The 16,279-nt window shown below is 34.0% G+C and overlaps 4 protein-coding genes across 6 annotated transcripts; 1 reads left to right on the plus strand and 3 right to left on the minus strand.

The window, feature by feature from the left end:
* Positions 1-5,485: 5,485 nt before the first annotated feature.
* On the minus strand, positions 5,486-7,310 carry LOC113495625 (nucleic acid dioxygenase ALKBH1). Its single transcript, XM_026874449.1, has 4 exons — positions 7,094-7,310; positions 6,675-7,004; positions 6,181-6,374; positions 5,486-5,890 (listed from the first exon to the last, which is right to left on the minus strand). Exons 1-4 carry the CDS (start codon positions 7,220-7,222, stop codon positions 5,536-5,538), a joined length of 1,008 nt encoding a protein of 335 aa, XP_026730250.1. The 5' UTR covers positions 7,223-7,310; the 3' UTR covers positions 5,486-5,535.
* Positions 7,311-7,520: 210 nt separating this feature from the next.
* On the plus strand, positions 7,521-8,896 carry LOC113495627 (N-alpha-acetyltransferase 38-B, NatC auxiliary subunit). The gene is made up of 3 exons (XM_026874452.1): positions 7,521-7,689; positions 7,952-8,075; positions 8,368-8,896. The coding sequence occupies exons 1-3, from the start codon at positions 7,645-7,647 to the stop codon at positions 8,511-8,513; spliced, it is 315 nt and encodes a 104-aa protein (XP_026730253.1). The 5' UTR covers positions 7,521-7,644; the 3' UTR covers positions 8,514-8,896.
* Positions 8,641-14,635, minus strand: LOC113495624. 3 transcript variants are annotated; one of them, XM_026874448.1, is made up of 8 exons: positions 14,272-14,600; positions 13,800-14,183; positions 13,645-13,724; positions 11,361-13,547; positions 11,126-11,267; positions 10,778-10,968; positions 10,473-10,702; positions 8,641-10,172 (listed from the first exon to the last, which is right to left on the minus strand). In XM_026874448.1, exons 3-8 carry the CDS (start codon positions 13,714-13,716, stop codon positions 8,675-8,677), a joined length of 4,320 nt encoding a protein of 1,439 aa, XP_026730249.1. In that variant the 5' UTR covers positions 13,717-13,724; positions 13,800-14,183; positions 14,272-14,600; the 3' UTR covers positions 8,641-8,674. The 3 variants fall into 3 exon arrangements, with proteins under 3 accessions (XP_026730249.1, XP_026730247.1, XP_026730248.1); XM_026874446.1 differs by having other exon boundaries at positions 10,473-10,968; XM_026874447.1 differs by lacking the exon at positions 13,800-14,183 and having other exon boundaries at positions 10,473-10,968; positions 14,329-14,635.
* Positions 14,636-14,684: 49 nt separating this feature from the next.
* Positions 14,685-15,984, minus strand: LOC113495626 (methylenetetrahydrofolate reductase-like). Its single transcript, XM_026874451.1, has 2 exons — positions 15,572-15,984; positions 14,685-15,354 (listed from the first exon to the last, which is right to left on the minus strand). The coding sequence occupies exons 1-2, from the start codon at positions 15,894-15,896 to the stop codon at positions 14,858-14,860; spliced, it is 822 nt and encodes a 273-aa protein (XP_026730252.1). The 5' UTR covers positions 15,897-15,984; the 3' UTR covers positions 14,685-14,857.
* Between the last annotated feature and the right edge of the window lie 295 nt (positions 15,985-16,279).

Raw genomic sequence — 16,279 nt, forward strand, 5'->3', positions numbered from 1 at the left:
TCAGTTTTTCGCGATAAAACTTAGCTTTCGTTGTTGACTTGAAATATGATATCAGTTAACTACCCGTAAACTACACTGGACACTGAGTGTCATACTCTTTTTGGTGTAACGAGTGAAAAATGGCTAACATCGGAACAAAGATGTTCAGAAAAAGATTTTTTTATTCATATACACAATATTATATTCTTTAATTAGCTACAATCGGTGAATTTGTTTCTTCACACACCCAGAAAATATAGGATACACGTTATGTACGATTTATTTAATGAACAATGCATTGTACCATATTTTACTTTACAAATAAAGTTACGACGGGAGAATTAACTGTACTTTATTTCACCGTAATTAGTACCTTCAACTCAGTAGAAACCATTAACCCCTCTCGTTTTTTCATCAAACTCCTTTTTCAAACATTTCGGATCTCGAAGGCTGCCAGTTCAAATAGCCATCATTATAATGATTTATGAAATCGCCATCTAATTAGGACAGTAGCCGTCAGTCAAGTGAACTCCGTGGGGAGTTGTGAAATGGAAGGATGGGGTCATCCATCCGGGCCCAAGCTAATCTGAATCTGCGGAAACATTTTAGATTGGAAGCGATTGATGGCTGGTTACATTACGCTATGTTACGGCTTAATTGAGTAATGTTCTGTAAAGCTAGATGTACAACAAGCGAAGTAACAAAGCAATAACGATTATTGCTTTGTTATACAGGAGAGAAATCTTGGCAAAGATAGGAGTAGGTAGACAGCTTAAAACTAGAGGAATGATTAGTTTTCGGAAGGAAATTTTGATGTGAGCCAATTTTATCTGATTATAATGACATGGCCATAAATCAAGAAGTCAAATAGCTGACACCAAGAAACACACTTCAGAAATGTATAGATTTTACTTTTACACGCAATGTGTCCATGGAGATTAGAAGTATACATGTCCAAGTTTCGATTCCGGCACATCACATCCGCCCCGCATTACATTATCTAACGATAATCAAAGCTCTGCACGTACAAACGGTAATTGCATTCATTAAGGCCTGAAATATTCATGCACCTTCACTGTAAGGATGGGTAATCAATCTCAATCCGGGGCATAGCAACAGAGCAACAGCAGTAGGTATTACGAACACTAAGCCACCTGCATACGTAGCCGACGTAGGCAGTAAGTACCTGCCTAGTAATACCGACTAGTATTAATATTGCTCGGGACCAATAAGGCTGTTTACAAACGCGCTTTGTACTTTGTGGCTGGCTCTCAAACAAGCCTGTCCCATTATTGCACTATTGTGTGCCATCCTGTCTGGAAATTTTGCAATTAATATAGGCGTGTTACTACGCTCCACTACAGCTGATTAAATTCACGTGAAGCCTACACCAGTGTATTGTACCGGCCTGTTCAGATTGATAAGTTAATAAATATTGTTTTAGGAGTTTGACCGGAGAGCTGAGTGTTTTCTAAATGGAATATAGAGTGGGTACTTTGTTATGGCAGAGCACCAACTTGTTTTGTTTGGACATTGTGTTATGATAGTTTTATAGTGCGATAATTTTTAGGACAGTTTCTATATCGGATTCTTATCTACCACATAAGTAATGAGTACTACCAGAAAAATGTTTAGGCATTTAGCGTAGTTATTTTTCCAAAGTGGACGACAATACCCTCCCTCACCCCCTCTTGTCGGTTAAGGGTTCAGATAAAGGAAGGTCTAGGTAATTGAAGGTTTCAATTTTTAATGGTCCTTAATTAGCTCATAAGGCTAGGCGTTATTAGGTACTCTGCTTTGCAAAAAAAAAGTATTAGTTAAATATTACTTAAAAATTGAACGAGTCTAAAGTGTGAAAATTCAATCATAATTCCAAAAAGATCGGATATTTATTTAAATGGTAATTAAGAGCAATAGTGGCGAGAATTGATTGGTTGAGAGAGACCGCGGTACGCGACGGCCGAACTTTCTTAATTAACTCGTTATTGTGCATTGCACGGAGCACGCTACACGAATACTAGTGAACACTACCTCACAAACGTTCACCACACAAAGTAAATAGTTCAAAGCTATTATTTATTGTTTCGTATACCATTGTTCAGTTAGTGAAAATTATGTTAGTACTGAGAAACTTACTTTGCTTTCATACTTTCGTGAAACTACTGACAATGTTGAACTAGAAAGTTGACAACTGAAATACGTCATTGTAAGTACTATGCGACTTATTGTTTTACTTCATTGTAATTTCTAATAGCAGAGATTGCCTAACCACTTTGTGATGCAAACCTTTAAGAGGAGGTATTTAACCGTTTATATCTATAAATAGTGTAGGTTTTTAAACTAAATTCCAATCTCTTCCATAAAATTGGTCCTTTATATTATTTATTTATGCATGTTCACACAATATACAAAAATAACATTGTACCCAATTCTCAGTTTATTTTTCTTACCTATTTCTAGGTAGATTAAACAACCCACGCAAAATCTCCGCATTCCCTTTATACACAGAAAGCCAATAAACTGTTTGGCGACACTCGAATAATAAGGAAACCTTTCGTAGTGGAAAAAGGTCGAGTTAATTATGTAGACAGACCTATCATAAGGATGGAGCCAAGCGGAATCAATGTCAGGCTTTTTCAGACCAACCCATTTTAGTCCCGACCATCACAATGCTCTTTAATCTGGCCATAATGACATAGCTCACACCAGTTACCACCCTACGCCTTAGTAAGGACCGCGCTTTTATTTTTATAGTTCTCTGACAAAAAGTCCCCTTCATGCAAGTCAATGGAACTGACGAGTATTAAATCCTCATTAATTTTATTTGTTTTGTTATTCTAAAGCCGTTAAGGCAAATTGCAAATCCTGGAGATCATTTTGTCAAAGAGCTACTAACTAAAAAAGCAATGTTTTATAGCCTTACACTATGATCGTCTTTCTCTCTACAATATTCTCCTTTTGACACTCATCTACAGAGTGCGTGCAAATGTAAATTGCGCCTGCAAAAAGGATGTGTGAAATAACAACTTTGACCTTGTCGTGTGAGAATCCTTTGTACGCAATCTCAAAATGTAGGCATTCTCTTAAAAGGTGTTGATGTCTCTGCAAGGTTTCAAGGTGTAAATGAGGCAGGATAAATAAGGCACACACTCCTCCCATCTTTATTCCACGAACAAAAACAAGCCTAGCTTACCGGCGTACACTGCCTATAACTAGAATATAAAAGCCTTTATTTCTCAGAGCCCGTCTATATAAGGCATTTACACAGCCTTTCACATCACCGCAACAAAAATTAATCAGTAGGCAAAGCACTACTTCGCAACTACTCGAGACGCGATAGCCCACAAAAAAGTTCCATTAAAACGATAAGTTTTTCAATGAGGGCTTAGCAAAGGCTTTTTTTCATCCATTTCGTTCACCCATAAACGAACGCTGTCAGCCATCGCCATTGAAATCGGTCTCCTTTAATTTTGAAGCCAATAAATTTCGTAATCCGCCAACTGAATTTATATCGGCCATTTAATGTCAATAAAAGAGAAGACGCCAGCTCGCGCTTTTTGCCGAGCCCGCCAAATGTCACCGAGCTCATTTTACATACAAAGGTGATGTGTCAATGATTATATAGTTAGGCAAGCCTCGCCGGAGACCTTGCATTCCATTACTTACAAGGCTAATTCAAGGATTTATTATGGCATATCACACAATCACCAGTAAAAACACATCCTTGCCTCAGAAAGCACCTAACAGAAACTCAGGCTCTTTGTAACAATATGACTTTAATCAAGCGGATATTATTACCCCCAAACAGTTCGCCAATATTTACACATCGATACAAAGCGTATTGTAATTACATTCAAATTATACATAAACAACTCTATACGCAGGCTTCAAGTTTAATTACGTCTAAGTACAACGTCCCTTGATGTCGAGCCGTGTATCTACCTACGTAAGGTATAGTTCTGGATCCATTAAACCGTCGATGCTGGATTGAGACCTCGGTTGCATATGACAGTATACTTGTTCGAGTCTAATCGCTTGACGAGGGAGTCATGTCGACACGCACGCAAATTGCGCCGCTTGTTAACGACACTGTACCTAGCTAACTCGATTTGCGTATTGTAGTGAACACTACCTACTTAATCGAGTCGCCGGAGAGGGTGATGTGACGGGCTCTCTCAGCATTTGTGTCGCTGCTTCGTGTAATCGATTACAAGGTAAATCTTGCAATACACGGTTCCGCTGTAATTTATCTAGATATATGCAGATTAGTAAGGAGTCTATAGAACTGTTTTATACAAGCTAAGAGGCGTCATTAGAAAAAAATGCAGACATTGCAGGTATCTTGAGAATAATAATCTTTTTTGAATTGAAAACGCCAAATGGCATTTCCATTGAGCAAATGGTAGAGCCGTGCCGCTTTGTCGACAGCCATTCGCTTCGGATTGAAAGGGCTGGATTCGATATCGTATGAAGCAGCTAACTGCCGATCGCAGCGACGAATGAATACCTACACCCGGTACAAAGAACTGATCGGAATATTGAAGCTTACTCGAGTAGCGAGTCAATAGTGTCGGTACAAAATACAAAATTCTCATTTCAATCTTATGCATAGCTTTCGAAAAGCTCCTTTCATTGAAATAATGACTTTTGGATAAAGATAAGGTCTGACTATTTAGATAAGCACTTGTATCTATGCTATGAGATAGTCCTAATATAAACTTTTTGCATAAAGTAATTTAAGATTGCACCCTTTTTGATTCTTTTGAAATAACTTCGATATTCTCGCATTTACGCGTCATTGACATTTAAGACATGACATCAATGGGCATATTAGAAAGCTAATAAAAGAACAAATGGTATAAAATTAAGAAGTACTTATTTTTTAGCTCTATCTTTTTTGAACACCAAGACAAATTATGTTTGTGAAGCCACATTTGAAGTGTGATGGGTGTATAAGGCCAGCCGCGCGGCGCCTAGCCCTGTTCCAAGCGAAGGACGAGTACGAATGTTACGCAGAGAGTTACGTCAAATGCTTTTGGGGACTTTGTGACATGCACAAAAGTAACGAAAACTTTGTACCCGTGCCAGAGACTAAGGGTGAGGCTATTATTAACTATTAAAACAGGCTAAGGGAACTTAATGAATCCAAAGTATTTTATAACTAGGCAATATCTGCAGTTGGAACCTAGGTGATCAGCCACAATTTATCCTTGAAGACAATTAGGTATTAACGTGAGGAAGCACAGAAATAAAAGCATTGTTTCTATAGTATGTACAGAAGCATTCGTATAAAGATTTTTTACATCGAAAGAATAACAACCGACTTTCGAAATCCATTCAAACTTCAAAAGTACCTTTAAAATAATGATTCTTTGTTTCAGTAGTAACAGACCAACCAAGAGCGCAGCAGATGCCATACAAAAATCCCATTGCGATTCACGGCATTGCTGTAAACAACTGAACACAATGTGCCAAATGCATCATATCTTTGACAAATTATACAACATTTAGTATAAAAATTGCATATATTTCAACAATGTCAATAAATAAATTTTCTTATAAACTATTTTGTTTCTTGTTTAAAACTTGCCGTACATTCATGTTGATTCTCGACTCTTGAATGTAATTCCTAAAGTGGTACCAACTTTCGTTATCAGTATTTTCATGCATTTTGGTAACAATCTCTTCTGATCTTGATATGTATTTAAATTTGGAGGTTGTGGTTGAAATACTGTCATAATCTTTTGCATCCCAGGGTGAATTTGGGGCTGGGAGTATTTTTGGTACCGCATGGTAGCAAAGGCGAGCCTCTTCTGACATAACCACAACATCGCCACTGTTGAGAAGGATTGCTGATGGCTCTACCGACTTGTCTTTGCCTCCTATTAAGAATATTGCTGACTGGCCAAAACTGAAAAAAGAAAAGGACAACATGCATAGGTGCTGACAGCCGCATCAAATGGTATTCAAAATATATTTTAAAACTACGTAATTTAAAAAGAACCAGAACATTTGTAATTTTTGGTTGTTCTGTTTGCACTTGAGCAGACATATAAAAATGAGACACTTTGACTGTACTCAACATGCAGTGGAGTATTAAGTACTTCTACAAAAGAAGCAATCCTGCTTTGAGCATATATAAACTGCATAAATAAATCTATTACTAACAATCTACTATTAGACATTACTCAAAATAGATACCTTAAAGAAAATAAAGGTGCTTCTAAATTAACTTCAGAATGATCGGTGTGGGCAGAAAGGGTAGAATTCATGTGATAATAATTGACTATAGCAGCCTCAGCTTTGTAATCAGAGTATCCAAGGAGTTCGGCAAACACATCCGATAGCTCTGCTAAATCCTCAGGAAACGGAGACTTGTTCTCTTCTGTGTAGATCTGAAAAAGGTTATTTATGTTTTTAAAACTGTTATCTTATTTTTTTTATGTATTTTTGATGAGCTATATTAGGGCTACTGTTAAGGTGCAAGTAAGTTAACATAGCATTCAAAGACATATAATCATAAAAATAGTAATGTAATTCTGTTGAAATTATTAGTGTTAAAACAGTTAAGTTTAAAAGGTACATTTTGTCTGATTACAAAAAACATAGTTACATGATAATGATGTAATAAAATTAACAGCAAACATATTAATTTTAACATAAAAACAACACATAAGCTAATATTAACATTTTACTTTTGTATCCCAGTCGTGATGATAGCCCAGTGTCGCCCATCGTAGCTTTTTCTGCAGCGTTCGATCACATTTCTTTAATTTAAAACACTCAGTCCACCAGTCTTGCAAATATCCATCTATATCAATATTCAGTCTATTTGGCTTCTTTGAATAATCTTGAAGGCATCTCCTTATCCAATATCTTTGTCCTAAAGCTGTAAACGGATTCCTGATAAACAAAAGTCCAGGGTTTCTGTTGATAGTCACAATCTGCCATTCTTTGGGACTTTTTAATCCCAATGATTCTACTCGTGGGTCCTCTTTTAGAGTTTCTGGAATAAATTCTGTCACCTGTAAATGACATACAAAATTATTTAGCAAAGGCTTCATACAAGATTTACTTAAGTATTGTAAGGAAAATTAAAAAGATAAATCTTAACCTTATCACTGCCACATTCATCCACTGATATGACATCCTGTAACACAGGTTTACTTTTGTTGGACTTATAATACTTGAATACTTTCATAAACTGATCTTGTTTTGTCTTGGAAACTTGATCTTCCTCCATAATATTCCATTAAAATAGGTATTATTCATAACCCTATCAGTAAAACACAACCTCAAATCTCAAAATCTCAATGTTATGACAGATTAGAAAATTGTAAACAAGACAATAACGCAAAGGAATTTATTGCAAAATCTATATTAAATATCTATTATAAAATCAATCCTTTTTAAAAGTAAGATAGAATTTGATTGGTCTTCTTAAGCAAGACCTACATTATTTGAGAGCAATGTTCGTAGTCAGCATCAGTAATTTTCGTCGATTGCCACCATCTAAAATTCATAGGGTCTGTGGGTAAAATTGACACATGTCAAAAATACAAAACTTAAATTGTCAGTATTGTTTTGGATTCACTCTTGGGTCTTATTTTCATGGTTTTACAAATTTCAACGACACTTTAAGTTATCTTCTTATACAAAACAAACATGAGTACCACAACGATTACCGATGAACAGTTAGAGACAATGCAGGTAAATATATTTTTAATTAAACCTAAACTTTATTATTTTCTTAGCTACAAACACTTCGGGGTTTTTAACTTAAAACCATTACCTTATAATCATTTAAGTAGTATTAACTATTAGCAGTACTAATGTGAATGCCTTAAAACTTTATATAATAGGTCTTAACTTTATAGTAAGGTCTTGTTGGTTGTAACTTTACATAAAGATAACCAAAAAACATTTTTACCTTTTAAACCTTTAATTTTGTGTATCTATTCTATACCTACAGATTGAAGATGGCAAATCCAAGTTAAGAAAATGGCTTAACATGAACTTCAGGATAGAAATGACTGATGGGCGAGTTCTTATTGGAGTATTTTTATGTACTGACAGAGATGCTAATGTTATTTTAGGTGAGTAATGTAACAGATAATTTACAGAAAAAATGGGATAACTTCATATATGTTACAAATTTAGCTCCCTGTATCCATAGAACCATCACAAATGCAGATCTTCATATTATTCCTTTTTTTGCTTTAATTGCATTTTTCCCAACTATCTGTCCATGAAGTACTACTTGGATCATATTAAGTCACTCTTTGTTCACTATTGACAGTGTCATGCATGAACATTCAAAATGTATGTCAAACAACTGGCAGGACCTAAAAAAATTTGACCATTCAACTTTCAATTTTATATTTTCAGGGGCTTGTTCTGAATACCTGAAAGGTGTCGATGGTGAAACAGAGGAACCACGAGTGTTGGGCCTTGTTATGGTACCTGGCCGACACATTGTATCCATTCAGCTTGATGACACTACACCTCCACAAATGTATAGTTACGATGAGTGATTCTACTCTAACCTCCTTGGTTTCATTATTAAATATCCTTTTTTAACAATAAGCCTTCTTAGTTTAACATTGTTTATAATATTTATACTTAGTACTTATAATAATGATAAGAAATAAAACAAAATAGTCAGTGTTGTATAAAATATATTTCAAATATTAGACTAAGTGGTTAACTTTTCAGTGAGTTGCTTCAGGATTTCTGGTTCCAAATAAATATTTTTGGAATCATTTGAAAATGGATTGTATTCATCCACACTATGGTTCAATTGTAATACTTCTAATAATTCTGTGACTAGATTGTGTATAGAATGAGAATCTGTAAATATTGTGTGCAAAAATTTTCTATTTAAAATATTATTCAAACAAATATATGGTTGAAGAAGTGAATTTTGTCTACTTAATTGCTTGTAAAAGTTTACATTTAAGTTTCTTACATCCTCATCTTCATCTTGTAAAAGCATGACAGCGCATTTTATTGAGGTAACTTTAATAGAATCTGGTAAGTCCTGGAAGTGATTAGCTAGTTCATTATTGCTAATTGCTGCTATGTATCTCATATCAACATCAGAGTTTTCAAAATCACTCAGCTTGTCAATAATTTTCACTACATTTAATTTATTACCATCTGTAGTGCCTTTAATATTTCTTGCTACTAAAGGAATAATATATCTTAGTATGTAAACCGATTCGTCTTTTGCCAGTTTTTCTAAGAGTTCAGTTATATCTAGAAATTCAGATATATTTGTTATCAAAGATATTTCAAAAAGGATTTTCCAGATTATACTACTGCTGTACTTATACTCAAATGTTAACAAAATGTTAATTATTTCCAGAAGTACTTCTTCCGGTATTACATCTCGAGATTCGATTTTTAATAAAATCAATTCACAATATTTTTCATAATTGCTTTGTTGCAAAACGACAGTCAGCAAATCTGGTATGCTTTTCCAAGAACTACTACTTATTATTATTTTCAAACGATTTTCCGCCCACAGGTGTATACCGGGAAAGTATGCATTAGCATTGACTTCAGATATTGTGGTCCTTACATCTTCTATTTTCATTTGACTGTTGTATATTTTTTCAAACAGTTCCTTGCACAAATACGAGTGATTTTGACTAGTTAATACATTACCAAAATGTTGTCCTAACTTCGTAAAATTTTCGGCATAAAGTTCATTTGAGGAATAGTATTTATGGCACAGACCTAACAAAATTAATGCTCCATGTAAAAAGTTCTCAACATTGGAATGTTCTTTGTGCAAAACATTAAAAATATCCTTAAAATTATAGATATTAAATATGCATTTTGCAGTTAAACGCCTAACAGTGTGAATTGGACTACTTAGAAGTATAACTAGATTGCGTAATAGGTGGTCATCTGATATTCTTTGTGCCGTTAAATCAGTTGAAAAGCTGTATCTTTTTGCGCTATTTGCTAATAAATTTAAGATGGGCACCAAGTTTGAATGAGCTTGTACTTTATCAGTTTCGTTGCTTTGCGTTAACTGTTCCATTATGTTTTTCCATAGCTTCGGTGAATGTGTCCGCAGCTCATCACAAGCAACCGTCGCTATTGTCTCTTCATCGTCACCTGAAGCTTTTTTCTCGCCTATTTGCTTTGGGATAAGGGCACCATACAGTTGAAGAGCAGCATTTCTGGAATTTTAGAATAAGTATGAGGTTAGTCAGTTTTAATTAAGTTTTAAAAATGCTTAGGGTTTTTTGTACTATATTATTTTGTAGAGCAGAGTCAAAGCGCATAGAGACATCAATCTGAAACATACCATAGAAAATTCAGCCTAATCTACCGAAAAGCTTAATTCGTGCTTCAAAGCGCGAATTCTATCGAATGAGCGTTTAGTTATCTCAGAAAGAATGTGTTAATTATGGTTCATTGAAGCATTGATGCGCTTCGACTCTTGGTGAGTATCAATTGATCCTTAGCGTTGTAAATACCTGATTTGCCAATGACGACTAGTAAGATTGCCAAATGCAAGTTCGGCCAAATCCGCAAAATAGAACATCATGTCTGAAGCTAGACTGCTATCAATCACAATTCTCGTCATGAAGTGGATATAGATCGCCTTTGGTAAATCCACTTGATTGGCTTCATTTTCATCATTCGGCGAATGTATCTTATTGTTACATATTTGTAACAATGTATTTATGAAGTAGTGAAACAAAGGCTGAAACAGACAAAAAATAAAATTTCTGATTGCATCTCTAAATATGGATTGAGAAAATAATAGTAATCCACCCACCTTTCCTTTCTTCATATCATGGGACACGATCCTGTGAACCATAATAGATAAACCGGCTCCCCTACGCGTTATAGATGCCATTTTATTTGTTTCTGATATCAATTCATTTAGTTTACACTTTAGTAAACTGAAAGGAACTCCTGATACTTTGTTTTCTGATGGCAGTAATGTCAAAAATTGGATTCCTCGACCTGAAAGTAAAGCCAATTTTTACTTAATCACTGCGACTGCTATTTAAAGCTCTGTCTAGTCCAAGAAATTGGACCGTTGTAAAACTAAAGTTACCATGTGTCCATAGAGTTATATTGTATCAATTTACTAATACTAAAATCAGAAAGATAAAGTTACCAAGAGCGGCTCCCGCTGATTCAATGGCACCTTTATGCCGCGATGTCTCCAATACGTGAGTTATAATGTTCAAACATCTTTCACTCATTTCAACATTGTTCACATTATATTGTACTAAAATTGACGCTAAATCACATGTTGTCTGCAAAATATCAAAACATTTTGTTTAGCAAATTGCTAGTAAAAAAGTAACTGCAATATTGGCTAAATATTTAAAATGAATTAATTTAATTACCTTCACATTCAGCCATAGGCAATTCAATACGATTTGATGCAACCCAGATATTTTGGTCTGATCCTGTTCATCGGAATAATTATATCCATAATTAACAATTATATTTTCAACCATATCATTCATTTTCGAGAAATCCGAGCTAGTTGAACTTTCTTCTTCCCATCTGAACTGGTTTGACACGCTTTCTAATACTTCTAAAAATTCCGGCATTATCTTCTGGATATCAATTTGATAGGAGTTTGAAATACAAGTCTCCAATACCACAAGTAAAATGCTCATCATGGAATGCAACTGTTTTCCAGTCTCAATTGACTGCATTATATTAGTCTTTTCTCTATGCTCATTAAGCAACTCATTGTATGTAAGATTAAAGATGTCTTCCACACTTTTATAGTCACCAACAGGCTGCTTATCTTTAAGTATCAAATTGCTTAACAATTTGAACATACTTTGGCTACAACAGATTTCGTAAAAGAACTTGCTCTTCATGCTGTTCAAAGCCTCATTTACTAATACCTTTATGATACTTGGTTCTCTTAACTCAACAGAGTAATGATTGAGTAATAATTTAATAACATTTTCTCTTAAATCGTCTGTTGGGTCTCTTAATAAACTTACTAGCTTCAAAACAAATTCTTCTGTGGCAAGCAACCAACAGCCTTTATCCTTTACATATTTAATGAGGGTAACACTAGTTTTTGATCTATTACTTTTCTTTTTGATGATCTCAGTTAAACAGGTAATGAGGGTATGACACAATTTCACACATGTGATCTTTCTTTGATAATTACCATTCACATTGATGGAGTTAACAATAAAATGCTGATATTTTGTACAGAATTCAAGTAACAGTTGCAAGTCCTCAGTTCTCTCATCTTTTATCATAACATTTATGAATGTAGAATGTAACTGCGTAAGGAATTTGTTTAAACTGTTCAGCATACTCAATCTTAATACAGTACAGTCTGAGTTTATGTTATTGTATAGGAAATCTAGTATTAAATCATATTCCAGTTTACTTGGTACTAATTTTCTTGGTGAAACACAGATTATATCAAATGCCAACATTCTTATGTATGAGTAACAATGGTTTATTCCATTCATGACAGCATTTTCAGTTTCTTTGTAGTCACTTGTTGAAGTTAATTGTTTTTCGATAATGCCTAACTTATTTGCTTGTTTTAAAATACACAATTTGCTGAAGAGATTAAGTTCTGTCTGCTCCATGTCTTCTAATTCTTCAAGGATTATTTTGGATAGTGTTGAAAATTTCTTTAGTGTTGGCAAACACCAAAAATTATTAAAATTTTCTATTGTCTTAGTTCTTGGTCCATTGAGAATTTTGATGACTGGCTTTAGAAATATTTTACACCAGTCTTTTTCAAAGTTAGTATATTTTAGAACTGCATAATACATGTCTGCACCGGCAGAGACTAGACCAGGTTTATGCAGACTATGTATAAGGCCATCCACCCATTTATATTCTAGCATCAAAGACATAACCTTACCACTATTGTATTCTATTATTTCAGAGAGCATTAAGTATTTCGCCTTATTCCAGTAGAAACCATCTATTTCTTTTAATATTGTATCATAATCATCTTTATGCAATGTAGCAATGAGTGTCTGGAATAGAGATCTATTCAAATCCCTTATTCCTGTTACAGGATTTTCCCAATTGTGATTAATAAAGTTTATCAGTTTTATTTGATTTTCTTTGTGGAAAATGCAATCATGCAATTCTGAGTTGCATACTTTTTTATATAACTTCATGGTCTTGAATGATATAAATGTGTATTGAGAGTATTCATATCCCATAGCCAATAGTAAATCAAAGGTTGATTTCAGGACACTTGCTACTATTGAGACATCATTATGTGTTTTCTGAATGAGAAATGTTGATTGGAAAATTCCATACACAAGAGAAACCACATGTGATGTCTCTGTAGATTTCTCTTGATTATTCTTCTTAAATAACTCTTTGTTTATCATTTGCAATAATTTACTTAAATATGCATCTTGCTGGTCTGAATATGTAAGCACTGTGTAAAAGCATGTTGCGCAGAGCAACTGATCATCAAATTGTTGTAAACCTGTTTTCAGGTGGACTGATAACAATTCTGCAATTTTATTCCAAAATGCATGATCATTGGTCTTATTTTTCTGTTTTGCTAAGATTAACACATCCTGGAATTGAACATTTTGGAGTTTAATTTATGTATTATTATGAATTAGCAAATAATTTATAAATTATAAATCAAGCATGAGCTTAATTGATAAATACCTGTATTGATTTTATTTGTAAATCATGTGTGCGCACATTAATCTCAGTTATAACTTTATCATATCTGTCCATGATGTAATCTGAAATAATATGTGAGGAATAAAATAATATCCAAAAGTAAAAAAATGAATAATATTGGAGAACCTGATATTTACCTACTGTGAAAAACTATACAATTCAAATTAGACTGTTAAAAGTGATGTAAAAAAAACAACACATATGTGAACAATTATTTACTACATAACTATATTTACAACATTAAAAAGCAACAAGAAAGTTAATCTTTAATTGGCTCATATCCCTCCTTCTGGATTTTTTCTTTATAAACATTAAAGTCTCGTTTCCTATCGAAATGCGAGACCCACTGCGTAGGGCATGATTTTTCAAACACTTTTCTTAATTCCATGCAGGCTTTAGGCTTTTCTGAATTGTCTTTGATATTTTCCTTATCTAGGCATTCCCAGTAACGATCTCTGGAGTCCCAACATGTTTTTCGCTGTTGTTTATCGGGAAACGACATTTTCGCCTCGTATGTACACCTATAACGAAAATTTTTTCTTCGTTAAATCTCTGTGTAATAGTTCAGCCATTACGTTTCAAATTGTAAAGAAAAGTAAGCAAACTCACGTATGAGCACTCCAGAAATAATTACTCGAAATAAAATGAGTAATAATAGTTATTTACCACAATTTTTATTTGATGATAATCGAAATAACTTAGATAAATCCGCATAACCTAAAAGTCGGAACTCCTGATTGACAGTGACATTATTGACAGTTGCGTTTAGATGTCCTTTGCTTTAGTTTTTTATGGAATCAATAATCATACAATTTGTACAATTTTACTTAATAATTTTAGTATCCTCTAAAAAAAGTTAACTAATAGTGTTGTAGGAGTTGTCGCTTGTAGTATGAACTTTCCTAGAGAGCACGCACATAGTAAAATGTGTAGAAAATTTTGAAAAAGAAAATACAATACATTTTGTTACATTACAAAAGTTACATTTCTCATAGTATTGATAGGAAAAATAAAGAGTTAAATTCATCAGTCACATTTTTATTAAGTAGACACAAAATATTCACGTCGAGATAATAAAGTAGCAGTACAATGAAATAAAATATTATCCCAACTAAAAACTGAAGAATAACTTTGTTCTCCAATATTTTTTCTACTACATAAAAAACATTAACAATCAATACGAGCTGTTAAAATTTTATTTAATTTGGGCTATATATTTTTCGACGTTTCGTAATTTATTTAAAGTAAAGAAGTGAAAATGGCTTGTATTGCATTTTGACATGAGCTCTTGCAGTAACAGTTTAATAATTTCAGAGCAGGGTCTGTTCATTTTTTCTTTATCGTTAATGGCTGTTAATAAGTCCTCGGACACTTTTATTTTACACATATTAATAAAGCCATTTAACTGTTGAAGCGTCTCAAAAGGAAATATTCCAGGTATTATTGGCACTTTGATTTCCATTTTCTCGCATCGTTTTATTAAAGTTTGGAAGCCATCAGAGTCGAACAGTGCTTGTGTCATTATAAAATCGGCTCCAAGTTCAATTTTGTCTTTGATTTGTTGTAATTTCTCATCATTACAGCCAGGAAAACCTGGGATACCGATACAAAAATACTGTCCCGTTTTGCTCCTAATGTATTTGATTACTTCTGAAGTGTTTTTGAAGTCGGACGAGTTAGGGTCGTAAGACTCTGAAAAAAAAAAGGTTTTAGATTAATTTACGGTTCGCTATCCTATATAAACCTTTCTACTATTTTTTTCTAAAATGGTTTTGCATAACAATTTAGAACAATTACAAAAAAACTAGTAGTCATAATGGCAAAGTCCAATAAGTAACCTTTGCTCTTATTGTTATTACACTCAATAAAAAAAACAAATAAGTTAGTATTAAAATAATTAGCAGCTCACCTCCTAAAATCAAGAACAAGTTGCAAATATTTCTTTCTTGTAGCACGGTTAACAATTCATCAAGATAATCAGTCTTCAGCATATCGCACGATAAGTGCAGCAATACGTGCTTTTGCTTGCTCCTCAAAATGCTCGCAATCCTCACGGGCCCAATGTTCAAGTCCTTGCATTGGTGTTGTTTCGCGTGCCATGTAACCGAGAAAAACACTGGATCCTCCTTCAAGCTAAACAGCTCATCCTCAGACACATCTGGAGTCACCTCAAACGAGTAACTGAATTTTCCTTTGCGTTTTATCAATTCCGTTATTTTATTTTCTTCTGACATTTTGAGCAAACTGACACTTGTCTTGAATACTATTTGTCACACAACATCACCTCTAGAAGTCGGCCAAGTGAATGACCGGAGCAAGCAACTTCGATAATTACTTAGGTACTTATGTTGCATCGATAAGACGAAAGTAATAATATTTTTATTGGACGTCGGAAGATATAGATACCGATTGGCTGTAATTTCTGGATTAATAGGTCTTGCAACAAACAATACACGAACAATAGTATCGGATGCCTATCTAGCTATACGGAAATGCCTTCTCATTCGGAATTAATGCCTTACCCAAATTCCGATACAATGACACTATGTCCTGCTATCATTATTATCTGTTAGTATATTCGCGAAAAATTATATGTCCCCACCAAAGCCAATAAAAC

This window comes from Trichoplusia ni, chromosome 7, assembly GCF_003590095.1.
Source record: "Trichoplusia ni isolate ovarian cell line Hi5 chromosome 7, tn1, whole genome shotgun sequence".
NCBI classification, from domain to species: Eukaryota; Metazoa; Arthropoda; class Insecta; order Lepidoptera; family Noctuidae; genus Trichoplusia; species Trichoplusia ni.

Excerpts from the sequence above, each read along its gene's own strand:
- LOC113495626 (XM_026874451.1), bottom strand. The coding sequence starts at position 15,896 with ATGTCAGAAGAAAATAAAATAACGGAATTGATAAAACGCAAAGGAAAA. Across the intron at positions 15,355-15,571 it reads CTTGTTCTTGATTTTAGGAG|AGTCTTACGACCCTAACTCG; the intron begins GTGAGCTGCTAA and ends TTTTTTTTTCAG.
- LOC113495625 (XM_026874449.1), bottom strand. The coding sequence starts at position 7,222 with ATGGAGGAAGATCAAGTTTCCAAGACAAAACAAGATCAGTTTATGAAA. Across the intron at positions 7,005-7,093 it reads ATGAATGTGGCAGTGATAAG|GTGACAGAATTTATTCCAGA; the intron begins GTTAAGATTTAT and ends TGTCATTTACAG. Across the intron at positions 5,891-6,180 it reads GCACCTTTATTTTCTTTAAG|TTTTGGCCAGTCAGCAATAT; the intron begins GTATCTATTTTG and ends TTCTTTTTTCAG.
- LOC113495627 (XM_026874452.1), top strand. The coding sequence starts at position 7,645 with ATGAGTACCACAACGATTACCGATGAACAGTTAGAGACAATGCAG. Across the intron at positions 7,690-7,951 it reads AACAGTTAGAGACAATGCAG|ATTGAAGATGGCAAATCCAA; the intron begins GTAAATATATTT and ends CTATACCTACAG. Across the intron at positions 8,076-8,367 it reads AGATGCTAATGTTATTTTAG|GGGCTTGTTCTGAATACCTG; the intron begins GTGAGTAATGTA and ends TTATATTTTCAG.
- LOC113495624 (XM_026874447.1), bottom strand. The coding sequence starts at position 13,716 with ATGGACAGATATGATAAAGTTATAACTGAGATTAATGTGCGCACACAT. Across the intron at positions 10,969-11,125 it reads ATCAGCGGGAGCCGCTCTTG|GTCGAGGAATCCAATTTTTG; the intron begins GTAACTTTATCT and ends CTTTACTTTCAG. Across the intron at positions 10,173-10,472 it reads AGTCGTCATTGGCAAATCAG|AAATGCTGCTCTTCAACTGT; the intron begins GTATTTACAACG and ends CTAAAATTCCAG.